The sequence below is a fragment of the Neoarius graeffei genome, chromosome 4, assembly GCF_027579695.1.
Source record: "Neoarius graeffei isolate fNeoGra1 chromosome 4, fNeoGra1.pri, whole genome shotgun sequence".
Taxonomy (NCBI): domain Eukaryota; kingdom Metazoa; phylum Chordata; class Actinopteri; order Siluriformes; family Ariidae; genus Neoarius; species Neoarius graeffei.
The window spans coordinates 16,263,479-16,286,728 of NC_083572.1; the positions used below are offsets into that span (position 1 = coordinate 16,263,479).

The 23,250-nt window shown below is 41.1% G+C and overlaps 1 protein-coding gene across 1 annotated transcript in view; it reads left to right on the forward strand.

The window, feature by feature from the left end:
• LOC132884893 (testis-expressed protein 2-like) overlaps positions 1-23,250 on the forward strand; it is an 87,631-nt gene that overhangs the window by 46,414 nt on the left and 17,967 nt on the right. The window contains 8 exon segments of the mRNA XM_060918936.1: positions 1,114-2,093; positions 2,096-2,638; positions 7,881-8,081; positions 8,395-8,710; positions 12,320-12,537; positions 12,923-13,072; positions 16,292-16,391; positions 21,455-21,575. Coding sequence (XP_060774919.1) covers positions 1,149-2,093; positions 2,096-2,638; positions 7,881-8,081; positions 8,395-8,710; positions 12,320-12,537; positions 12,923-13,072; positions 16,292-16,391; positions 21,455-21,575 — 2,594 coding nt within the window. The 5' untranslated portion in view covers positions 1,114-1,148.

A 23,250-nucleotide genomic window follows, 5' to 3' on the forward strand; every position in this document is an offset into this window, starting at 1 on the left:
ATTGGAGTTTTGAATTACAGGTCATGAGAGTTTATATTATTTGTGATTTTTTTTTTTTTTTCCCCCCTCCCCTTTTTTTGTAGCTTGAAGGAGTGTAATTTTTGGTACATGAGTAAATCAGGACTGAATGACTGTCCATGGTTGTGGCCACTCTTCTGAGTCCATGCTGAAAACCGAAGACATTTTTTGCCTATTACATAATAGGGTATGAGTAGAAAGGGAGAAACCATGATCAAAAATTTCCTCTGCACCATTTAATTTCCACATGGTTTTTATATTTATCCATCAGAGGAATACCATGTCCAGCTCTTGAATTAGACTATCCTCAAACTCAAACCCTAGCTGGTTTCTGGTGGTTTGTCTGCATGGAAAGTGATTTGATGACCCTAAACCCCAGCGTGTTTCTTAAAGGTTTCTCCATACAAGTAAACGTCAAGGTCCTTAATATCTGTTTTAAATAAGAGCGTCTTTGGTGTCATCTCTACCACTAAGGGCATTTCCCAAATGGGGGGGAAAAAAAGACAAACTACAGTGTGTTCTGAGTTTGTATCTATGTTGTGGTTCATAAGGGTTGCAAAGAACGTTTGCTGTTGGCATGTGGGATTTATGAGTGTGGGAAGACTATTAAAAGGCAGAGGTCACAGCATCACTATGGGAATTACAGCTGAAGATTCTTCTTCATCCCAGCACTCTTAGATGGCTGTTTGTCCGCGAATGTGTGTAGAAATCGAGCTGTTTCTCCACTGTACTTTAGCTTAGTTTGATATTGCACACTGTTCTGACCTCCGTATTGATTTCAGTGCAATACAATCTGAAAATTGCCAGTAAGTGCACTCAAGATCGATACACCGAGCCTGGTTTAAGTGGCGTGAATTCTTGAGTCAGTCTATAAGGACGAGGAGTGGCTTTATTTGATCATATCACTCTTTACCAAAAAACAAACTGACGCCAAAAAAATGGAATTGCTGTATTGGAAGAATTGTACCCTTTAAACGTTCTCTGACCAAAAGGATACGCGGAGATTATTTGTGTTTTTAATAAACAGTTATATCCATTTTTGTGTTAGCTCGACTCGATTTCCCTCTCACCTAAGTTTTGTTTCTTGTTTCTCAGTACTGTGCAAGCTCTGCGACAACAGGAGCACCGTGATGGCTCGCAGACAGGGTAGTCATGGTGATCGACCCCTGCTCTCATCCTTCAGGCCACCATCTGCTCCTAAACTAAATGTGCAGCGCTCGCTATCCAGAGAGAATATCGCCATCCATTTCTCTGCAATGGGCAAGGAAGAGGATCAGGAGGAAGAGGGCATATGTGAGCCATTAGATCTGCCAAGCGACGCAGTGACGAACAGTCAAGGAGTAGTAACGGCTTTGGAAGCAAGCGAAGACCTTGTTCTTGAAGAAGATACAGAGATGAAGTCTGTCAGTAATGTTGTTGTCAAGTCCCTTTCAGCCATGTCGGGTCAACAGAACGCTAATAAGCAGGAGCACGGTTTTACTTGCTCTGCGTCTGCTGAGCCGACAAAGGGGACAGGATCCTCATCAGGCTCCGCTAACACCTCACCTTCCAAATCGATGTCCCTTCCCTCAATGGACAAGTCTTTTATCAACCTCATGAAGTCTTTATCTGCAGATTTGGAGCCCCGGGAAGGAGTTCCCGCTCCTCCTCCTTTGCGCCATCGGCAGTTGATGAAGAATCTGGTCAAATCTTTGTCCACAGACCCGACCCCGGATCCCACAGGATCAAACCGCTCTTCTGACTCCCGCCTCAACCTACAGCTGTTCAAACAGTTTACCCAACCTCGACCCACTACAAGTACGGGAGACTCCAAAACTGCTCCGTCGTCTCCTTTAACCTCACCCGACAACCGCAGCTTCTCCTTTAAGGTATCGGAGGTAGAGGCACGCATTGAAGACACGAAACGCCGTCTTTCAGAAGCCATTTCAGATCCTTTGCACTTGATTAGCAAGTTCATTGGAGATGACTCTTCCAGTATTTACAGGCCAAAACCTCTTTCATCCAGTGCCACAGAATTGACGAGTTTTTCCACTCTTAATGACCATGTGGAAAACAACAATAATTACAGTATCAAGAAGAAGAAGGTGATCTGGATGGTGAAGGTGTTACCCCAGAGGCAGCTGAGCTGGCCTCAACTGCTGAAAGCAAAACTGCCAAACCTTGTGCTTCCTCTCTGGGACTGGACAAGTGCTCCATGTCAGCACTGGCCAAACAGGATGATGAAGAGTTCTGTGAACTTTACAATGAAGACTTTGAGTTCTCTATGGATACAGAGGGGCAGGTTGGTCATGCTGAGGACACGAAGACAGGAAGCAGTGCTTCCAAGCCTGCTAGTCCGAGCACAAACACTTTTAGTGAAGATGAGATGGAGTTGGTATCGGCATGTAGTATTCCACATAAGACTTTGTTAGCTTTAACCATCATTACCTATGGATACTTTATTCTACCTTTGCCCACTTACCTTGGAGGAATGTTGCTGGGTGTAGCACTAGGGTTCATACTAGCCATCGGTGCAGTGTGGCTAACAGGCCCAAAGCTACCAGGAATTAGACGTTTAAGAGCGCCGAAGGATCTGTGGAATGTGGCACAGCTGGATATCAAAGAGCCAGGCATCTTTAAGGTAGGTTTTGTTTCTAAGACTAGCTTATTGTATAGGAAAGAAATGATTGGCTTGGCACATTTTGATACCCGAGTTGGGATGACCTTTCAATATCTAGAAGAAGAGGATATTCCACTCTGATGGCGCATTTGTACATGACCTATTCTTAACTCTGACTTCACAAGTAGGACCTTTTGACTTGCATATGAAGATGGCATATGTTCAGACTTGTGCTATGCACAGTGGTGTATAGGGTCAATGTCATAGTGCGATTAATCAAAATATTAATTTTGACAGCATATACAATACCAGACAAAGGTTTCGACACCTTCTAATTCAATGGCGTTTCTTCATTTTTATTAATTAAGGCACTTCATGTCTTAAAGTAATGATGGCTGTCGTTTCTCTTTACTTGGTTCAGCGGTATTTGACATAATATGGATTACTACAGTTGTGGAGGGAAGCCAAATGGTTGGAGGAGTAGCTTTGGGACCAAAAGGTCGCTGGCTCGATTCCCTGGACCAGCAGGACTGGCTGAAGTGCCATTGAGCAAGGCATCTAACCACCAACTGCTCCGGCAAGAGTGGTGGCATACCTTGTGTCTGACCTAGTCAAAGAAAAAACGGATTATGTTCTTCAGTTTGGGTGGTGTTTGACTGGGGGTAACCGAACAAGTTGTGGAATAGGGCTATTTTACTGTAGATTTTTACTATTTGATCTTAAATGCTTTAAGAAGACAAGAAATTCTACTAATTAAATTCTGACAGTGCACATCTATTAATTGAGAGCGAGTGAGAGAGAGAAATCCAAACACTGACTCAAATCAACAGTTAGTGTTGACTTGTCAACCAAATTCTCAGAGTTCGTATTCAACACCATCACACAACATCAAATTTAACACCATATATTAATTTGATGACCGACTGAAGTCTTAATAAAACTGGAACGGTTCATTCTAAGATTTAAGATCATTTAAAAGGTAGGTGTTGATTCAAGTTATTCATTTTCAGTGACTGCTTTATCCTGGTCAGCGTAGATACATGCATGCGTACATACACGGGGTGTTTCAAAAATTTTTATATTTGAGATGTAAATATCCCAGAAACTACACAGTCCAGGCAAATGAAACCGAACAGGCTTAATGTTGAGCAATATAAGATTTATTCCTCAAAATTTGAACGAGAAATTCAAAGGTATGTGGATTGCATGAACGATTTTGCTCAACCGTCTCTTCCGATGTTTGTGGTCATCTAGATCCTTTTGCCCTGCACAGACGGCCTTCCTCTTTGAACTTTTTGTGCCATGTCCAGATCTGGCCTTTTTCGTTTCCAGTGAACGGCATTTCTATACCTAAAAAGATAAAAACAAACATCCAACATTGACCCGTTTCCGCACATGCTGCTAAAATTTGAGGTCAGTTGAACGAGAATTGGCAAAGTTATTAGATTGTGAAATGATATCAAATTTTTTCGAAACACGCTGTATAATAAATAACACGGGCAATTCTTCAGCAGATCGGCCAAAATTAGGAAATTACAGGTGCTGGTCATATAATTAGAATATCATGAAAAAGTTGATTTATTTCAGTGATTCCATTCAAAAAGTGAAACTTGTATATTATATTCATTCTTTACACACAGACTGATATATTTCAAGTGTTTATTTCTTTTAATTTTTATGATTATAATTGACAATTAAGGCGGCACGGTGGTGTAGTGGTTAGCGCTGTCACCTCACAGCAAGAAGGTCCGGGTTCGAGCCCCATGGCCGACGAGGGCCTTTCTGTGCGGAGTTTGCATGTTCTCCCCGTGTCCGCGTGGGTTTCCTCCGGGTGCTCCGGTTTCCCCCACAGTCCAAAGACATGCAGGTTAGGTTAACTGGTGACTCTAAATTGACCGTAGGTGTGAATGTGAGTGTGAATGGTTGTCTGTGTCTATGTGTCAGCCCTGTGATGACCTGGTGACTTGTCCAGGGTGTACCCCGCCTTTCGCCCGTAGTCAGCTGGGATAGGCTCCAGCTTGCCTGCGACCCTGTAGAAGGATAAAGCGGCTAGAGATGATGAGATGAGATGAGATAATGAGATGAGATTGACAACTAATGAAAACCCCAAATTCAGTATCTCAGAAAATTAGAATATTGTGAAAAGGTTCTAATTGAAGACACCTGGTGCCACACTCTAATCAGCTAATTAACTCAAAACCCCTGCAAAGGTCTTTAAATGGTCTCTCGGTCTAGTTCTGTAGGCGACACAATCATGGGGAAGACTGCTGACTTGACAGTTGTCCCAAAGATGACCATTGACACCTTGCACAAGGAGGGCAAGACACAAAAGGTCATTGCTAAAGAGGCTGGCTGTTCACAGAGCTCTGTGTCCAAGCACATTAATAGAGAGGTGAAGGGAAGGAAAAGATGTGGTAGGAAAAAAAAGTGTACAAGCAATAGGGATAACCGCACCCTGGAGAGGATTGTGAAACAAAACCCATTCAAAAATGTGGGGGAGATTCACAAAAAGGGGTGGCACAGTGGTGTAGTGGTTAGCGCTGTCGCCTCACAGCAAGAAGGTTCCGGGTTTGAGCCCCGTGGCCGGCGAGGGCCTTTCTGTGCGGAGTTTGCATGTTCTCCCCGTGTCCGCGTGGGTTTCCTCCGGGTGCTCCGGTTTCCCCCACAGTCCAAAGACATGCAGGTTAGGTTAACTGGTGACTCTAAATTGACCATAGGTGTGAATGTGAGTGTGAATGGTCTATGTGTCAGCCCTGTGATGACTTGTCCAGGGTGTACCCCGCCTTTCGCCCGTAGTCAGCTGGGATAAGCTCCAGCTTGCCTGCGACCCTGTAGAAGGATAAAGCGGCTAGAAATAACGAGATGAGATTCACAAAGAGTGGACTGCAGCTGGAGTCAGTGCTTCAAGAACCACCACGCACAGATGTATGCAAGACATGGGTTTCAACTGTCGCATTCCTTGTGTCAAGCCACTCTTGAACAAGAGACAGCGTCAGAAGCATCTTGTCTGGGCTAAAGACAAAAAGGACTGGACTGCTGCTGAGTGGTCCAAAGTTATGTTCTCTGATGAAAGTAAATTTTGCATTTCCTTTGGAAATCAAGGTCCCAGAGTCTGGAGGAAGAGAGGAGAGGCACAGAATCCACGTTGCTTGAGGTCCAGTGTAAAGTTTCCACAGTCAGTGATGGTTTGGGGTGCCATGTCATCTGCTGGTGTTGGTCCACTGTGTTTTCTGAGGTCCAAGGTCAACGCAGCCGTCTACCAGGAAGTTTTAGAGCACTTCATGCTTCCTGCTGCTGACCAACTTTATGGAGATGCAGATTTCATTTTCCAACAGGACTTGGCACCTGCACACAGTACCAAAGCTACCAGTACCTGGTTTAAGGACCATGGTATCCCTGTTCTGAATTGGCCAGCAAACTCACCTGACCTTAACCCCATAGAAAATCTATGTGGTATTGTGAAGAGGAAGATGCGATACGCCAGACCCAACAATGCAGAAGAGCTGAAGGCCACTATCAGAGCAACCTGGGCTCTCATAACACCTGAGCAGTGCCACAGACTGATCGACTCCATGCCACGCCGCATTGCTGCAGTAATTCAGGCAAAAGGAGCCCCAACTAAGTATTGAGTGCTGTACATGCTCATACTTTTCATGTTCATACTTTTCAGTTGGCCAACATTTCTAAAAATCCTTTTTTTTTGTATTGGTCTTAAGTAATATTCTAATTTTCTGAGATACTGAATTTGGGATTTTCATTAGTTGTCAGTTATAATCATCAAAATTAAAAGAAAAACACTTGAAATATATCAGTCTGTGTGTAATGAATGAATATAATATACAAGTTTCACTTTTTGAATGGAATTACTGAAATAAATCAACTTTTTCATGATATTCTAATTATATGACCAGCATCTGTATTAAGATTGCTTTAACTTGTCAGCTCAGTGATGTCACTCAAGTATGGAATTCAATGCAAAATGTACTGAAAACCATATTTAAAGTTAATCACCCGAGTTGGAGCAAATGTTGCTTCAGAAAAAAAATCTTGGTTTGAATTTTAAGAAATGAAAGTTGTTTTTTCTGACGTAATTCCGTTACTGACTTTTTTCATAAAAGATTTTGCGTTCAGAGTTAAACAGCCAATTTTTCTATGCTTTTTTTTTTAAACAATTTTTTTTATAAAGGGTCAAAAGATGCCCCATACAGTGTGAAATTATTTAATACCATTATCTTGAGTATTGCAACTTTAAAAAAAAAAAAAAAAAGTTACCACATTTTGCTGTGAATTTAATTCTGTTACTGAAGAACTACCCATATATAATAAAAACTGACGTATTTTTCATACGAGCTACATCTGGGACATTTTGAGAACCCTCACTCTCTGTCATTTGTGAGGAAATTGAATTGTTTTTGATAAATTTGGGTCTTTTTTTTTTGTGAATGTGTCCATATAATAAAAAGAAATGTCGTTTATCTTTGAGTTTTTCATACAAAATACATCTTGGATCTGAGTGACATTTTATATAATAATGGCTGTCGCGGAGTGGTATATCGGATATATTCCATTCAGCTAGCATGATAGTGAACGAGTCGAAGACGAGATATCTGATATACCACTCAAAGCCATTATTATGCATACACATTTGATGGAACACTGACAGATTTTACAAAAAGTTAAGAACAGGGTTTCCAGACTATCACAGTCGCTTGCTAGTGCAAAGGTTTTACATGCAATACGTATCTTATGGCATTTTCAATTCACTGCAACAGTTTACAGAAATGGTTCTGCGCACATGCAGCAGAAAACGTTCATTGAATATTCGCATCGGCTCCAACATTTGACGTCATGTCTTGACAACCATGCGATATCGTAAACCATATTCAACGCTCCTTCTCCATTGGGTAGAGTGACGGAAACCCCTTCCCAAGAGAAGGGGTTTCATTCCATTTTAAAAAAAAAAAGTTTTGTATGTATAATAGTTCTTTTGATTTAATGTGTGTTGTTTGGGGCTTTTATTTATTTTCTTTTAAGTGGATGTGTCCATATAACATGAACATTACATGGTGGCACGAACATGTGAAGTTTATCTTCTCGTGTTGAAAATATTTTTTCACTCGTTTGCTTTGCTCACTCGTGAATATATTCACCACTCGAAGATAAACCTCATATTTTCATGCCACTGTGTAAATATCCTGTCTCAATCTCACACACACTATAAATGCTGTTTGCATGAGTGATGTGTGTTGCTATCTTCCTGCAGGGTTGGATGAATGAAATTCAGAATTACAACCCAGAAACATATCACGCAACACTTACCCACTCGGTGTTCGTGCGTTTGGAAGGCTCAACTTTGCGGATCTCCAAACCCAACAAGAACATCACCCGCCGAGCCAGTTACAACGAACCCAAACCAGATGTCATATACATCAGCCAGAAAATCTATGATCTTACAGGCAGCAAGGTGTGTATTTGTGTGGAATGAAGCTTTAAATTTCTCATCGCTGCTAAATATCGTTTAGCATCACCCGTTGGATGGGATATAAAGAATATACCCTTTTTGATGAACTATGTTCACACTACAGGTGCTCATGAAAGTTGATTTGCTTCTGTTGTACGTTTATGAACTCGAAAAAGAACATGACAAGAATTCCTGCAAGAGGAAATTGCAAGGGGAAGTTTTACAGTTTTGAAATGCAGGGATTGCCTGGGTTGTTTTTTCCTACCCTAGGTCATAATGCCAGTCTAATATTAACCAGTCCTCCTCTTCTATCCAGGTGACCCTGGTGCCCCAGAGCCTGGCCAGGAAGCGGGTGTGGAACAAGAAGTACCCGATACGCATTGAGCTGGCCAAGCAGGACAACTTCATGTCTAAGGCAGAAGCAGACAGAGCCTCGGACGAGAAGGAGAATCCGGATAATGCGGGCTCACAGGAAGGAGGAAGGGTGGGTTCAGACCGTGAACTGCTCACCGTCTACTTGTTTGGGAGAACAGGAAGGGATAAAGAGGAGTGGTTCCGGAGAATTCTTCTCGCCTCGAAACTGAAATCCGAAGCAGCGAAGAAGACAGCGAGCCTGCCAACTAGCAAAAGTGGTGAGTGTGTGAGCTGCTTTCACTCCGTCAATACTTAGTGAGCCGCATAAATCTAGAATGAGCCTTCTGCCCATTGAAATTAATTCCGTGTGGATGGTTTGCTGTTTACTGTATATAAAAGGCCTGTGTATGTGCCAGTGTTTTCATTTATTGTGATTCAGTACTATGTAGACCTGTGCCAGTAGCAATCTTATTTAGGTATTGTTTTAATGTCCAAGCACCAAACGACCATCTTTGATTTTGAACTTTTTTTTTTTTCCCCCCCCTCCTCCAAATCTTTGGCCATTTTAAGTGCTTGGCATGCTCAAAAACCTTGGCACAAACATCAGAAATGGTCACTATTAGGTTCTTGCAAAAATTTGACCCTGGAGCAAGACGGTGTCCCTTTTGACAGTTTCTTATTTATGGTCTTCCAGTTTCGCGAACGTGCACCAAAGTTGATAGGTATACGAGTCTCTTTTAAGACAATTTCGTAATCGCATCCATTAACCAAAAGAAAGCCAGCCGTTTTGGATTTTGCAGATTTTGACAGGTACCAAACCTTCTTTTTAAAAACTCCTCCTCCTTGGAGATTCTTCAGGTTCAAAACAAAATGTCGGTCTCGCATTCCTCGGAAAGGAATTTTCAGCATGTCAAATGGTGTTGCCATGGCCATGTGTTCTACTGACAAGTAAGCGTAACGTAATTCTACAGTAGATGGTGCAATGCTGTCTCAACCTTCCTGGCTGCTGTGATTTAAATTGCAAAATGTTGATCAGGGCAAAGAACCATCTCGAGATCTCTCTACTGACCTGGCGATTAGTTTTCCTGATAAGTCAGAAAGCGCCCACACCTGAACTCTGCATCTCAGGGAACCATATGGAGATGTTTTGAGGTCACGAATTTGGAAGGCAGTACATACAGCCCTCCATGTTTTCAGCAATTACTGTCAGAATCACTGACTATACCTTTTAAATAACCTTGTATTCACTGCTTGTTGTTGGCCTTGTTTGTGTGTAGTGACTGTCGCATGTAGGCGTTCGCGTTTATTTAAATTTTTTTTTTTTCTGGTAAAAATGGTAGCAGCTATGGATAGGTACTATATATTATATAGCTACATGTTCATAGTTTGTCATTTGACAGATTAGGAAAGGAATCTAGAGGCAAAGACAGTCTGTTTCTTCCACCAGTGATATATTTTTTTCTTTTCTTTGTGAAATATGAAACTATGATTTGTACTCCTCAGACAGTAAATATGCTCTAATTGAAGGTAGGAGTTTGAATTGTAAGTGGGATACTGAGTTTCAGACTAGTCATTTGGATATGTTACTGATTTGTCACATGAATCAAATGGTTTGTTTTTATATCGAATATAAATATTTCTATCCACGTTCACTGGATAAGACGAATCGCATGCTCTGATTGGCTACTCTACTACTAGGATATCAGCTCATATACCGTGAGTAGAGAAAAACAAAGTGGCGGAGTGCATAAAGTCGGATATATCACTTTTCTCAAGTATTTAAAAGAAACAGAAATGGCTAAACGAATATATGTTCCCCCTCCCCAACTCTACTTGAAAACAAAAATGCAAAAAAGATTTATAAAATTTGAAAATTAAAATTTTCAAGAAATTATTATTGTAGTAACAGTTTGTGAAAAACGCTGTCATTTTGCCAGTTTGTTTACATTCTAAGCGGAAATGATTTTGTCGGACGTTTTGTGAAGTTCTTATTTATCGGATTTGCTAAAAATAAAAACGCTCCGTTTCTCGAAATCCAGTGAATGTGGATGGAATAAAACGGCTGTTCCACTCAATCTCGTCGTACATGGCTTGTAGCCAACTTGGCGCTACAGTACGTGTATGATTTCATGGAATAACTTTTTTTTTTTTTTTTTTTTTTTTTATAAATGGCAATTGCTGAAATCAGGGCCGGCTCTAGGTCTTTGGCTGCCCTAGATGAGATTGAGTTCCCCCCCCCCCCCCCCCCCCCCCAAGAAAAAAAAAACCCTCTTATAACATCTAAACACTTTAATCTAATCACTCTATTATATTACTATTAAACAATGTACGGTGCATGGACAATAAACAAGAAGTCATTTTTATCTTTTTCATTATTGTTATTATTGTTATCATTATTAACATAGTGTCACAAAGTAAAATGACCACACAAATTCAATACATATCTCCATATAATGGGCAAAAACTCTTCCGCACCCTGTTCAAAGTATAGTGCATGGACAATAAACAAGAAATTATTTTTAGTTTCTTTTTTGCTATTAAAAGTTAAGTCATCTCTGAAGAATTAACAAATTAAATGAATAAAAAATTCTACATTTCTAAATTGTGCAAACTTAAGCACCCTGTTAGGACATCAATGGGCTGTATTTTCAAACAAAAGTGCTATTATGGGTACTTTGTTATTGAAGTCTATTGCGGTTTGCATCTAGTTAGCTAGGCAGACATTGATTAAGGCGTCTAAAATATTAATTTGCCACTATAATGGTTATGAGAGATTTGATCAGACTTACGACTTCGCTCTATTTGTTTCTTCCTGTAGCCTTCGTTTGCGCCCTTGCGCACCCGAGAGTTTGGATTTCTTAATTTAAGCACTTGTAGTCTGGGCTACTTTTTGCAGTGGATAGCCATTCTCATTCCCCGATGAACACCGCTCCCCCCGCCCCCCCTTATAACCTATCATTGTGCATTTTTAGTAGGCATAAGGAAATCACCAACCACTACTGCGTAGGCTACACTTGTTTTTCAACCTTTTTGAGCCAGGGCGCACTTTTTTTTTTCAATGAAAAAATCTCAAGGCACATCACCAATAGAAAATGTTGACTGAAACTAAAACGCTGTTGCCAATATTTACAATATACAGTCATTCTATAATTTTCCACGGTACACTTGGTGATCTCTCACGGCACACTAGTGTTCCGCGGTACTAGAGTTCGGCAGCACAGTGGTTGAAAACACTGTACACCACTGATGCACTTGGTAACATCTCCATTCAATAACTCCATCCCTCCTTTTTGGTGGGGTTTTGGTCGCCCTTGGCGCCCCTGGGCACACTTTGCACTTAGGCTATTACATGGCCAAAACAGAGAATAGCCGCGGATGCGCACTTGCGCGCCCGAAGACACACTATAGACAGGGCGAACCACTGTTGAGCGCTTATTGTTTCATGATTAACAACCACCACCCCACCCCACCCCGCTTTTTTTGACAAATCACACCCTGACTACATGCTTTGCTGTACAATTAAATTAGGCTAAGACATTATAATGCTGACTCGTTTTCAGAATAGTGGAAGTCATAATTTTTCTCCCCCCGTTTCTGCGCCCCTGGATGGACGCAGCGCCCTTAGCATTTGCCTATATTGCCTATGCCACGGGCCGGCTCTGGCTGAAATCATGGCTACGTAAAAAAATAATAATAAATCGTTCCTTATTTATTGATTGCGCTTGCTGGTGTGAACCTAAGGTGTGTGTTTTTGCTTTGTAGAAGTGTTCACCATGCCTCCTTCATTGGGAGCAACAAACTCTGACGTCACTTTTCAGGAAGTGATGTGATTTTGTAATGGTGTAGCTGATGTTTAAAGGTGTGTGTGTGTGTGTGTGTGTGTGCAGCTCCTGCACTATCCCATAGCCGCAGCAGTAGCAGAGGCAGTCTGGATGAGCTCCTGTCATCCCAGGCAGCTAAGAGAGAGTCGAATGTAAGTGCCAGACAGAGGCCTCTGTTGGAATACAGCGTCTACATGGCCAACTACATCGGCCCTTCTAAAGCAACCAGTGCCAACACCAGTCCTGGAGAAAGCCCACATAGCAGCCCCGGGGTGGGCAAAAAGGTATCTTGCATGTGGAAACGTGTGTGTGTGTGTGTGTGTGTACACAAAGTTCCACAGAAATTTAAAGAATCTAGTTTTAGTCATGATTTTATCCTCCTGTTCTCATTATCCATAAAGTTTATTTTTGACACCATTTTTTAATTTTAAAAATCATTTTGCTATTTTTTTTTTCTCTTCCCGATTATGATGCCTATTTTTTTCCCTTCCCCCCCTACAAAAAAATGACTGTCACATGATTGTAAGAGGTCATATGAGTGTGTTTGGAGTCTGTGCATGGACATGATCATGTGTTTCTGCTTAATTGTGCCTTTTCTTTAAATATGACATGACCACGTACAATACATCTAGATACGTTTATTGATTCTGGTCTCTGCCTGTGAATCAGTTGCCAAGCAGCCCAGTAAAAGAAAAAGAGGAGGTGCCTGTGAGCTGGCTGAACGCTCTGATTGGCCGGATCGCATGGGACTTCTTCAGGGAGCAGCACTGGTCTGAATGGGTGTCGAGGAAGATTCAGATGAAGCTCAGTAAGATCAGGGTGAGTTTGTTGAGAATGAATAACTTCTCCGATTTTCTTTTACTTTTAAGAGTGGAAGACTCAAAAAAAAAAAAAATTTCCAGTTGTGCTAATTGCAAGGTGACCCCAATTAAACACTGGGTATAATGACTGCTATTTTCCAAGCTGGACAGGGGTATTAAGTTCTGAATTGTCAAAGTTCTGGTGCACAGCAACACTAACTTGACGTTATCAGTGTTTTTTCTTCACCCGTATTTCATACACTGGTTGTTGCATGAATTATTTGATAGTGTGGGTTTTCTGAAATCAACACGGGGTCAAAATTCTACACATAGGGTCAGAAATTGACGTTTGACCCCTTAGATTATCAATTCGGTGGTGCTGAAAGTTCCAGAATGTCTTACCTTCCTGCTGATGATAATGGTTGGTTGACTACAGCTGGTAGCTTCTCTGGGCCACCATAGTTTGTTTGATAGCACTCATTGGTGTGACCAACACACAATTCAATGGGAAAGTCCAAGGAGCTCAGTGCAGATCTGAGAAAACAGATCGTAACTTTACACACTCTCTGGAATGTCTCTTGAAGCCATTTCTAAACAACTGCAGATTCCAAGGTCATCCATTCAAACAATTGTGTATATAATTACAGGTTGTTAGCATGTTGCAAGGTGTTGCCACTTTGCTGGAAGAAAAACCAAACTGTCCCTCTCGGCTCAGAGGAAATTATTTTGGATGGTCAGGAACTACCAAGGCATAAGCCTGCCATGAACTGGAAGTTGCTGGAACACCAGTGTCCTTGTCTACAGTCAAGCGAGTTTTACATCACCATGGACGGAGAGGCTGCCGTCCAAGAAAGACGCCCTTGCTCCAAGTTTGACTAAAGTTTGCAGCTGATCACATGGACCAAAAAAAAAAGCCTTCGGTCAGATGAGACAAAGATTGAGTTGTTTGGACACAGTGACCAGAGGTATATTGTTAAACGTGGTGGTGGTGGTAGCATCGCATCGTGCTTTGAGGCCATTTTGCTGCCAGTGGAACAGGTGAATTGCACAAAGTGGATGGAATAATGATGAAGAACCTCAGAATTCTTCAGCATAACCTCAAAACTTTGGCTAAATGGCTGAAACTTGGACACAGTTAGGTGTTCCAACAGGACAGCGACCCCAAAAACACACAGCTGGTTGTTGAACGAATAAAAACAGGCCAACGCTTTAAGCTTGAAACTCAAGTCCTGACCTCTATCCTATCGAAAATATGTGGACTGTAATTGATTAAAATTCAGGTCCATGCTAGGAAACCAACAAATTTAATTGAACTCTGCTGATGCGGCCATGAAGAGCGGTTAAATATCCAACCACAATTCTGTCAGGCGCTTTGTTGATGGCTCCCTAAAGAATCTGGTCAAAGTGAAACTTGCTGAGGGACATTTTACCAAATATTTAACAGATATTCCATGGAATTGAGTCGCGTAGCGCCGAGTTGGTTATAAGCCATGTATGACGAGATTGAGTGAGTGGAATAACGGTTTTATTCTATCCACATTCACTGGATTTTGAGAAATGGAGCATTTTTATTTTTTGCAAATTCGATAAATAACTTCATACAAAACATCCAGAATAATTTCCGCTTAGAATGTAAGCAACAAACCAGTGAAATGATAGTAGCAATTTGTGAAAATTGCTATAATAATTCTTGAAGATAAAAAGATGCGTTCATACCATCAAATACTTTTATTCCATATTTTGTTGGGGGGGTTCTTCTTTAGGGTTTGGCAAACCAACTTAAAGATGCATTACCGCCGACAACTGGGCTGGAGTGTGGAACGGGAGATATTTGGGGGGGGGCGCTATATTCTTTTTCTGTTTCTTTTAAATACTTGATGGTGATTTTTAGGGTTTTGTTTTCGAGCGGGCTTATTTTTCCATCCTTGGTTGGTTCAGCAACACTGTTTTTCTCTACTCATGGTATAGGAGCTGATATCCTACGTAGTAGTAGTAGTAGTAGTACAGTAGCCAATTGGAGTGCGCGATTACTCCCATCCAGTGAATGTGGCTAGAGTATGAATTAATGGTATAGCCCTGTGCTGATTTCAGAAAACACAAAATAAACTATAACTTGTTCATCGAATTGTGTTGTATCTGTTTAAAGATGAATGTTATACAATCATTCTGCCACAGAAAAGGAACAATTCAAAGAAATCATTGAAAGCTCGATTATTGACAACTTTCATGTCCCAGTACATAAACTGGATATGAACTTGATGAGAGGAAGTGACTTGGTTTATAAAAATAGGAAAGGAGAACAGAGAAAATATTCATGGTTTCAGGTCCCACGGGGTCTCGGTGAGACAGGAGCATTAAGAACACTTCTACCCTCAGTGTGTGCTTGCTTGAATTTGACTGTGGGTCAGATTAACATTTAAGGCCACATTCTGAATTTCAGGGGAAGATGAGAAAAAGCATCGTCTTCTAAAGGCGCAGTGTCTGATCTAGAACCTTTTGTAAAAGTGGAAACGGTTCACGTTCAGTATCTGGTTGAGATTAAATTACAAGGAGCTCCAGTTTCCACAGTGATTTGTATTATGATAAAGACAGAGCAGAGGCAAAATAAATGCTCTCAGCTCTGCTCTCACTGCGACCCCATGGGACCTGAAACGCCACCGCAAAAAATTTTCCACTTCTGGCTTTTTTCACAGCAAGCATGGTTACCTCTTGCTGATATTTGAATTTCAGCGCTGTTGAATTCTCGATTGCCAAAGTTAATTTTCTGTAACGGCGACTATGACCGTCGTGCTAACTTCTTCGCATAATGGAAGACTCGTAATAACTGGGTTTAAAAATGTTTTGTTGTAACAAAAAAAAATGCATCGTAGTTGAAATGTTTTCTGTGTCGAAAGGTTTATTAAATGTTTATGTAAGCCATATCAGAAATGATTTTTTTTTTTTTTTTCCGGATATTCCACAACATTTATATGCAACTATAAACGGATAAAAAGAGCATGTATTCGGCAATTTGCTGTCGTATAAAAGGACTACGGGCCATGCTGTTACTGGAAAACGATCGCTTTCAGAATGGTCACAGTAAATTGTGCATTATAGTAACAACTGTGCTGCATTACATCACCCTGTTATTGATTGATTGATTATTTTCCTGTAACTGCGCACCCCGATGTGGGTTTTTATTCAACACTTCTAACATGTTGCTATGAACGATTGAGATTTTCTTCTTGTTGTTCTTCAGTTGCCTTACTTCATGAACGAGCTGACCCTGACTGAGCTCGACATGGGCGCGTGCACTCCCAGAATCCTTTGGGCTTCTCAGCCCTCAGTGGACCATCAAGGTGAGACAATTTTTTTTTTTTTTGATACTTTTTATTTAGTTTTTCAATTTAAGAAGAAAAAAACAAAACAAGAAAAACAAGTTGACAACAAGCTGTCAAGAAAATAAATAAAAAAACATCATCATCATGGGGGCTCCTCGATCGATAAATCTATATATTAAATGTCCAGTGTCTTTACTAGTTAATGTGACGCGCCCTCAATTGTTTTGATAAAAGCAGTCCATTTCTCCCATTTCCTATGAAAAGTTGCTCCTCTAGATCTGAGAGAGAAAGTCATCTTTTCCATTAAACACATTTCCTCTACCTTGTCCATCCATTGCTTAATGCTTGGAGACTCAGCTTTATACCAGCATTTTGTTATGGCTTTTTTACAAGCCATCAGCAGTATTTTACGTAGATACCAGTCTCTTTTAATAATCACATTTTCATTAAAGACACAAAAATAGAGGATCTTCACATTGTTAGGAATTGTGTATCCCAAGATTTTTCCCATTGTAACACATATATTACCCCAGAAAGTTTGAATTTTGGGGCATAGCCAAAATATATGGGAGTGGTCTGCGCTCATGTTTCCGCACTGCCTCCAGCACTGTTCTTGTGATTGAGAGAATTTGCTCTTTATAAAGGGTGTAATGAAAAAACGAATCAAATTTTTCCAGCCACATATTCTCCACTTCCTTGAACTTGTAGATGAATGCTGTGCACACCACATAAAGCGCCACTCCTCTTCTGATATTTCTATGTTTAGTTCTTTCTCCCATTTTGCTTTAATGTATCCTGTGTTGATCCCATTTTGTTTCTGAAGACCTTGATAAATTTTTGAAATTATTTTTCTATTCCTCTTTTTATAGGCTTCAGTCAGAATATCTATCACTGTATTGCCCTCTTTGGACAGTGTTGGTCTGATTCTTTTATCATAATAATCTCTTATTTGCAGGTATTGGGAAAAAGTCTTTGTTTTCTAGTCCAAATTCTTTTTGTAACTCTCTAAAACTTTTAAAGAGCCCTCTGTGGACTAATGTGCATATAGCTGTAATGCCCCTGTCCCACCATCGTCTGAATTCAGCATCTCTGATTCCTGGTTCGAATCTGGGATCTAGAGCAGGCCAAATTAATAATTTGATGTCACCCTCTATATTGTATTCTTTTACCATCTTGTTCCAGATAACCAGTGTTTGTTGAGACAAAGATTTATATATAACTTGGACAGTTTATATAGACTGATGCTAGTGTTTGTAGTCGAGTCACTAAACGTCGAGTCCCCGGTGTTCAAGTCATTTAAAGAAAATCTCGAGTCCGAGAACAAGACTCCAGCTGCACCATGGGACGGCGGCTGTTGCTGACTTTATGTGAAAGCGTCTCTGCTACTGTGTCGGACTAACGTTCCTGCTCGACTGCCCCATTTTAGTTAACAGGCTACAGATGAAAAGCTTTTTCATCACTCAGCAAGCCCTGCCCACTATCAATAGGGCAAATAACATGACTGAGGGTTAACACTCGCTAGTTCATCGGTCAGCAAGCCTCGCTATCAACAGGGCAATGAACATGGCGTGTCATTTCCTTCTCTGGGTGGAGTCTTGCCAAATGACGATTGAAGTTCGAGGTCGTCCCCGTCGTCTCCTCGATAGTTCTTCTACATACAGAACACAGCGGTGCTTTATTTTTTATTTTTTTTGTCCCCCGCTGCACGAGAAGTCTGTATAAGCAAAGCGGACAATCCTAGGGGCTTCTCTCCAGGCATTTTAGCGCCATTAGCGTTAGTTTGTTCCTGAACATGACGTATGAACAGGTGAATGTGCATTCTCTTGCACCAAATTAGTACAAAAATTAATGTAGAAGTAAATATCTTGTGCCAAATTATTACGAGTCCTCGTCTTTAATTTACCGTACGAGTCCGAATGCAGGAGTCCAAGTCAAGTCATGAGTCCTTAAAATGAGATCATTGCTACTGTTTTTTTTGCTATGCAATAGTTAACCCTAACCCTTACTCCAGTAATAAATACATAATCATGATGAAACAAACTGCTGATGCTGAACATGTCGAATATATCTGGGTGAAGAGAAATGTTTGTGCCTGAAGTGTTCCTTTTGTTCTGTTGGCTAACGATCAGGGCATCATGATACGACTGATTTGATAATCACAATTAGTCATCATTTTTCAGATTTCATGAACAAAATCCCTGATGCGTCATCTGGTAAATGAAACTTCATCTCCCCCCTCAGTGCTCCAAGTGGTTACTGATTAACTGTGGTGTGATCGAGCCTGTGTGCGCATGTGACACTATCACCATGATCTGGTCATCTGATTTTCACTGATGTAATGCGGTGACACAAGTTCAGTAACGAAATGCATATTAATTTGTTTTGACAAGTGTGAGATGCAGTCCTGTCATTTACACATGCTTGCTCACTTTCTCACACACACGTACACTGTGTTTCATGAGAGAGCAGCCTGTTGTAGTATTTGACCTGCTTGGCTGTTGTTCAGAAGTGCAGGCGGCGTCTTGTGACCTGTCTCTGGCCTCCTTTCACTCTGACTAATGTGATTGCAAAACCCAGTGCGTCCCAGTATGACTGCTGTATTACATTTAAGTCCACAGCGACAAGGCGGCGACGCTGCAATAACAATAGCAGACATGACTGGATAATTTTTTTTTTTTTTTGTAATTCTATTAAAAAGTGTCTTTTCTCTGAACCAAACTCAAGCATGTGTATGCATAGCGGGGTTTTTTTTTTATTAAATAAACACTTGTATTTCAACCAAAGGTGCCAAATACATGTTTAGTGGGCCAGTACTGGTGTGATAATGGTTCTAATTTGGCCCACGGAATAAATCGAGCATCCACTTCTTAAATTTAAATCATCTTGTGGACTGTAATTACCTCTGCCAACTTTCTTGGAAGAGGTTGCTTTCACCTCAGTTTGTTTCTGTTCCCAGCACAACTCAAAAAGTAATGAACAGATTTCGATGAAATTTTGATGAAAGGTGGGCCATGGGTCAAGGAGCAATTGATTAGATTTTAATACAGATATGGATTTGGAACCAGGATTTATTTGTATTTATTTCTGTTCCCAACGTAATTCAAAGTAGTGAACGGATTTTGATGAAATTTGGCGTACAGGTTTAATATTGTCCAAGTGATTTTGATATGTGGCTTGGTGGAGGTATGAACTCTACTGAGTCCCCTTGTAGTTGAATTAAGAGGGTTTTTTTTTTTTTAAAAGAGCTAGTTATTCCACTAGGGCCAAATTGAACTCTGAGCCATTGACTTGGCTCAGCTACTGGACTAAGTGTAATGTGGCAAATTGCCCAAAATGAGTTTGATGCCCCTGATTTACAGGTCATGATTAGTCAAGATTCCGACTTAAACGGTGGTTCAAGAATATTTTAATTAATTGATGGGTGTTTTTTAAATAATTATTCCTTGGCATCTCTCTCACTCCCACAGGACTCCACCCCAAGAACCTGGCTTGTAGAGTTCAACAAGCGTGAGCCTTATCGAGAGCATTTATAGATCTACTTCAAGTGCTTTTGGCCAAGTTATAACAAAATTCATGCAAGAAATGAATTGTATATAAACACCTTTAGTTCGTTATGCAAAGTCAGCCATTCTGGCAATTCAAAGCTTTATACTGATTGCTCTTGGACAGGTATGTACAGGCAATGTGGCTAGTCCTCATCCAACCTCCTCGCTTTTATGAGTAATTAATTAATCCATCTTGCAAAAGAGTTGTCAGTACACTGTTTTTCTTGTGTTTTTTTTTTTTTTTTCCCCCTTTGCTGCGCACAGGTAAATTATCAGGCTGTGCTGGGCGCTTGCCGATGTCAGACTGAGATGTGGGTGGAGTGCGAGAGTCTTGGAGTGTCTGTCTATAAAATAACTATAAAAATCAGGAAGCTCATGTCAATGTAGACAACCACTCTGGACTGTTAGTTTTCCCAAAACTGTTTTCCTCCGCCAAACGACACTCTTATGCCCGAGTCTGTGGCTTAAACAATTTTTTTTTTTTAAATCCTGTTCAAAATATCTTCCAAGTTATCTGTAAAGATAAGAAATGTTGCTTACAAAATGTTTTTAAGCCTAGGTCACAACCGGACGTACGAATTATTATTATTATTTTTTTTTTTTTTGGCCGTGCGATTTTTGGTGTTTCCCAAATCGGTGCGTTTTTTTTGTTCATGGAGAAAGACGCACGTTGGCCGTAAGTTTGTCTTGCAACCTGAAAAAAAAAAAACGTAAGCGCCCGTAGAGTTTGACATGACAAAGAACCTCTGCGACCGGTCTACGGCCAGTCTACGGCTCGAAAATCAGCATGTCACACGCGCGCCCTCCGTGCGTTTCTTGCGTTTTTTGCGCGTAGACCGGCTGTAGGAGCAAGTACGGCCGGTTGTGACCGAGGCTTTAAACAGTAATTGATCTAACTATATAATATAAAAAGGTGACCTTTTTATTAAACATTTTTTAATTAAGGTAACATTATGTAAAAATAAATTCCGTACTTTGTTCAAACTTGCATGCATAGAAACAAGTACAATTGGGGATTATGATGGGGGGGAGGATCCAGAATAAAAAAGGAAAGGTAGTTAAATGTCTTGTTCTTGATTGATTGATTGATTAGGGCTCTGCGAGTGACGCGCAAAGGGAGTCTTTGCGTTACTTCATTCCCCATCTGAAAAATTTGTGTTGCTAAATTTAGCCATCAGGAAAAGTGGAGGCAGTTCTCAACAGCCTGGGTGTCTCCTCTTCCCCACACTGCCCTCTACTGACATGATGCTAATGCTCTGCAAACTGGCATGATGTAAATGGTGACTGACTACAGCTTAAATATTATACAGCTCACACTTCCTGCTGGTAAGGACCCACCTCTGTTTACCAAGAGGATCGTAAATCCATGTCCAGCTGTTTCCTCTTGAGTGAATGCTTTGCTCTGTCTGGCTATGTCGGAGACCATTTTCAAAAGATTTCCGATCACAGATTCCAGATGAGCCATTTGTGTATCCTAAGCGTCTGATTATAAATGACCTATGAAGCTGCATATAAACAAAGCTGTGTGTCTTTCAGGTCTGTGGTTTGATGTGGAGGTCTCCTACAAGGGCTCGTTCCTCATGACTCTAGAGACGAAGATGAACCTGTCACGGTTGGGGAAGGAGGGCGAGGCCGTCGGCGAGGTTGGGAAAGACGGGTAAGACCAGAGCGATCGGGAGTCGAGCTTATTTACATCACGCTTCATGCAGTAGACCTTCATGAGTTAAAATTTTCCACCTTATTATTTATTTATTTGTTTGTTTAAAAATACTGCTGATTGAGGCAGTTCTGGCCGTTGAGCCGATGTGTTAATGAGGTGTTAAAAACACATTCGTGCTGCTGTGGCCTCCAGGAGTTTCACACGCTCTACATAATTGAGGGACTGAATGTCTGGCATCTGTTGTTTTCCCAGGTGTGGTGCATCACTTAAAGCATTTAATGAGGCTGTATGGACGAGGTCGTGTTTATAGAACAAATAAATGATGCATGTGTTACCAGTCAGAGGTTTGTACACCCCTACTCATTCATAGGTTTGTCTGTATTTTGTATTTTCTACATACTGAAGACCATCAAATCTATGAAATAATATCTGGAATTATGTGGTAGTGTTTTTAGATTCTTCAAAGTAGCCAGCGTTTACCTTGGCATCATCTTAACCAGCTTCATGAGGTCGTCACCTGGAACGCTTTTCAATTAATAGGTGCCTCATCAAAAGTTACTTAGTGCAATTTCTTGCCACATTAATGAGTTTGAGATGAAACCGCAAATAGTAAATTAAAATAATAGTTCTTCTTCTTTTGGCTGCTCCCGATTACGGGTTGCCACAGCGGATCTTTCGTCTCCATTGCTTCCTGTCTTCCACATCCTTCTCTACCACACCTGCCCCTTTTTCATGTCCTCTCTCGCCACATCCATGTATCTCCTCTTTGGCCTTCCTCGTTTTCGTGTGCCTGGCAGCTCCATCCTCAACATTCTCCTTCCAACATGCTCTGCATCGCTTCTCAGGATGTGCCCATACCATCTCAGTCTCATCTCTCTTAGCTTAATTCCCAAGCTCTCCACATGTGCTGTCCATCTGATGTGCTCGTTCCTTATCCTGTCCAACCTCCCATCGCAAACCTTAACATCCTCAACTTTGCCTCCTGTCTCTTCATTAAGAGTACGGTCTCCAATCCATACATCACAGCTGGTCTCACTACTGTCTTATACATCTTACCTTTCACTTTTGATGGGACTTTCCGATCACTGAAATCCTTCTCCAACTGCTCCACCCTGCCTGCACTCTCTTTCTCACCTCGCTATCGCAGCCCCCATTTTCCTGCACAGTTGACCCCAGGTGCTTGAATTCACCAACTTTCTTTCCGTCTGCTCCTTGCACCTTCACTACACTCTCATCCCCATTCTCATTGATGCACATGTATTCTGTTTTGCTACTGCTCACCTTCATTCCTCTTCGTTCCAGTGCATCCCTCCATCTCAACCTCCTTTCTGCTTTCACCACATATCACAATATCATCTGCAAACATCATGTTCCATGGTGACTCTTGCCTCACTTCATCAGTCAAGCTATCCATCACTATGGCAAACAAGAAAGGACTCAAAGCAGATCCTTGATGAAGTCCCACCTTCACCTTGAACCATTCAGTTGTTCCGACTGCACACCTCACTGCTGTTTCACTGTTCTCGTACATGACTTGCACTACTCTGATATACTTCTCATTCACTCCACTCTTTCTCAAGCAATACCATAACTCCTCTCTCGGCACTCTATCCTATGCCTTCTCCAGGTCTACGAACACGCAATGTAGCTTTCTCTGGCCTTCCCTGTACTT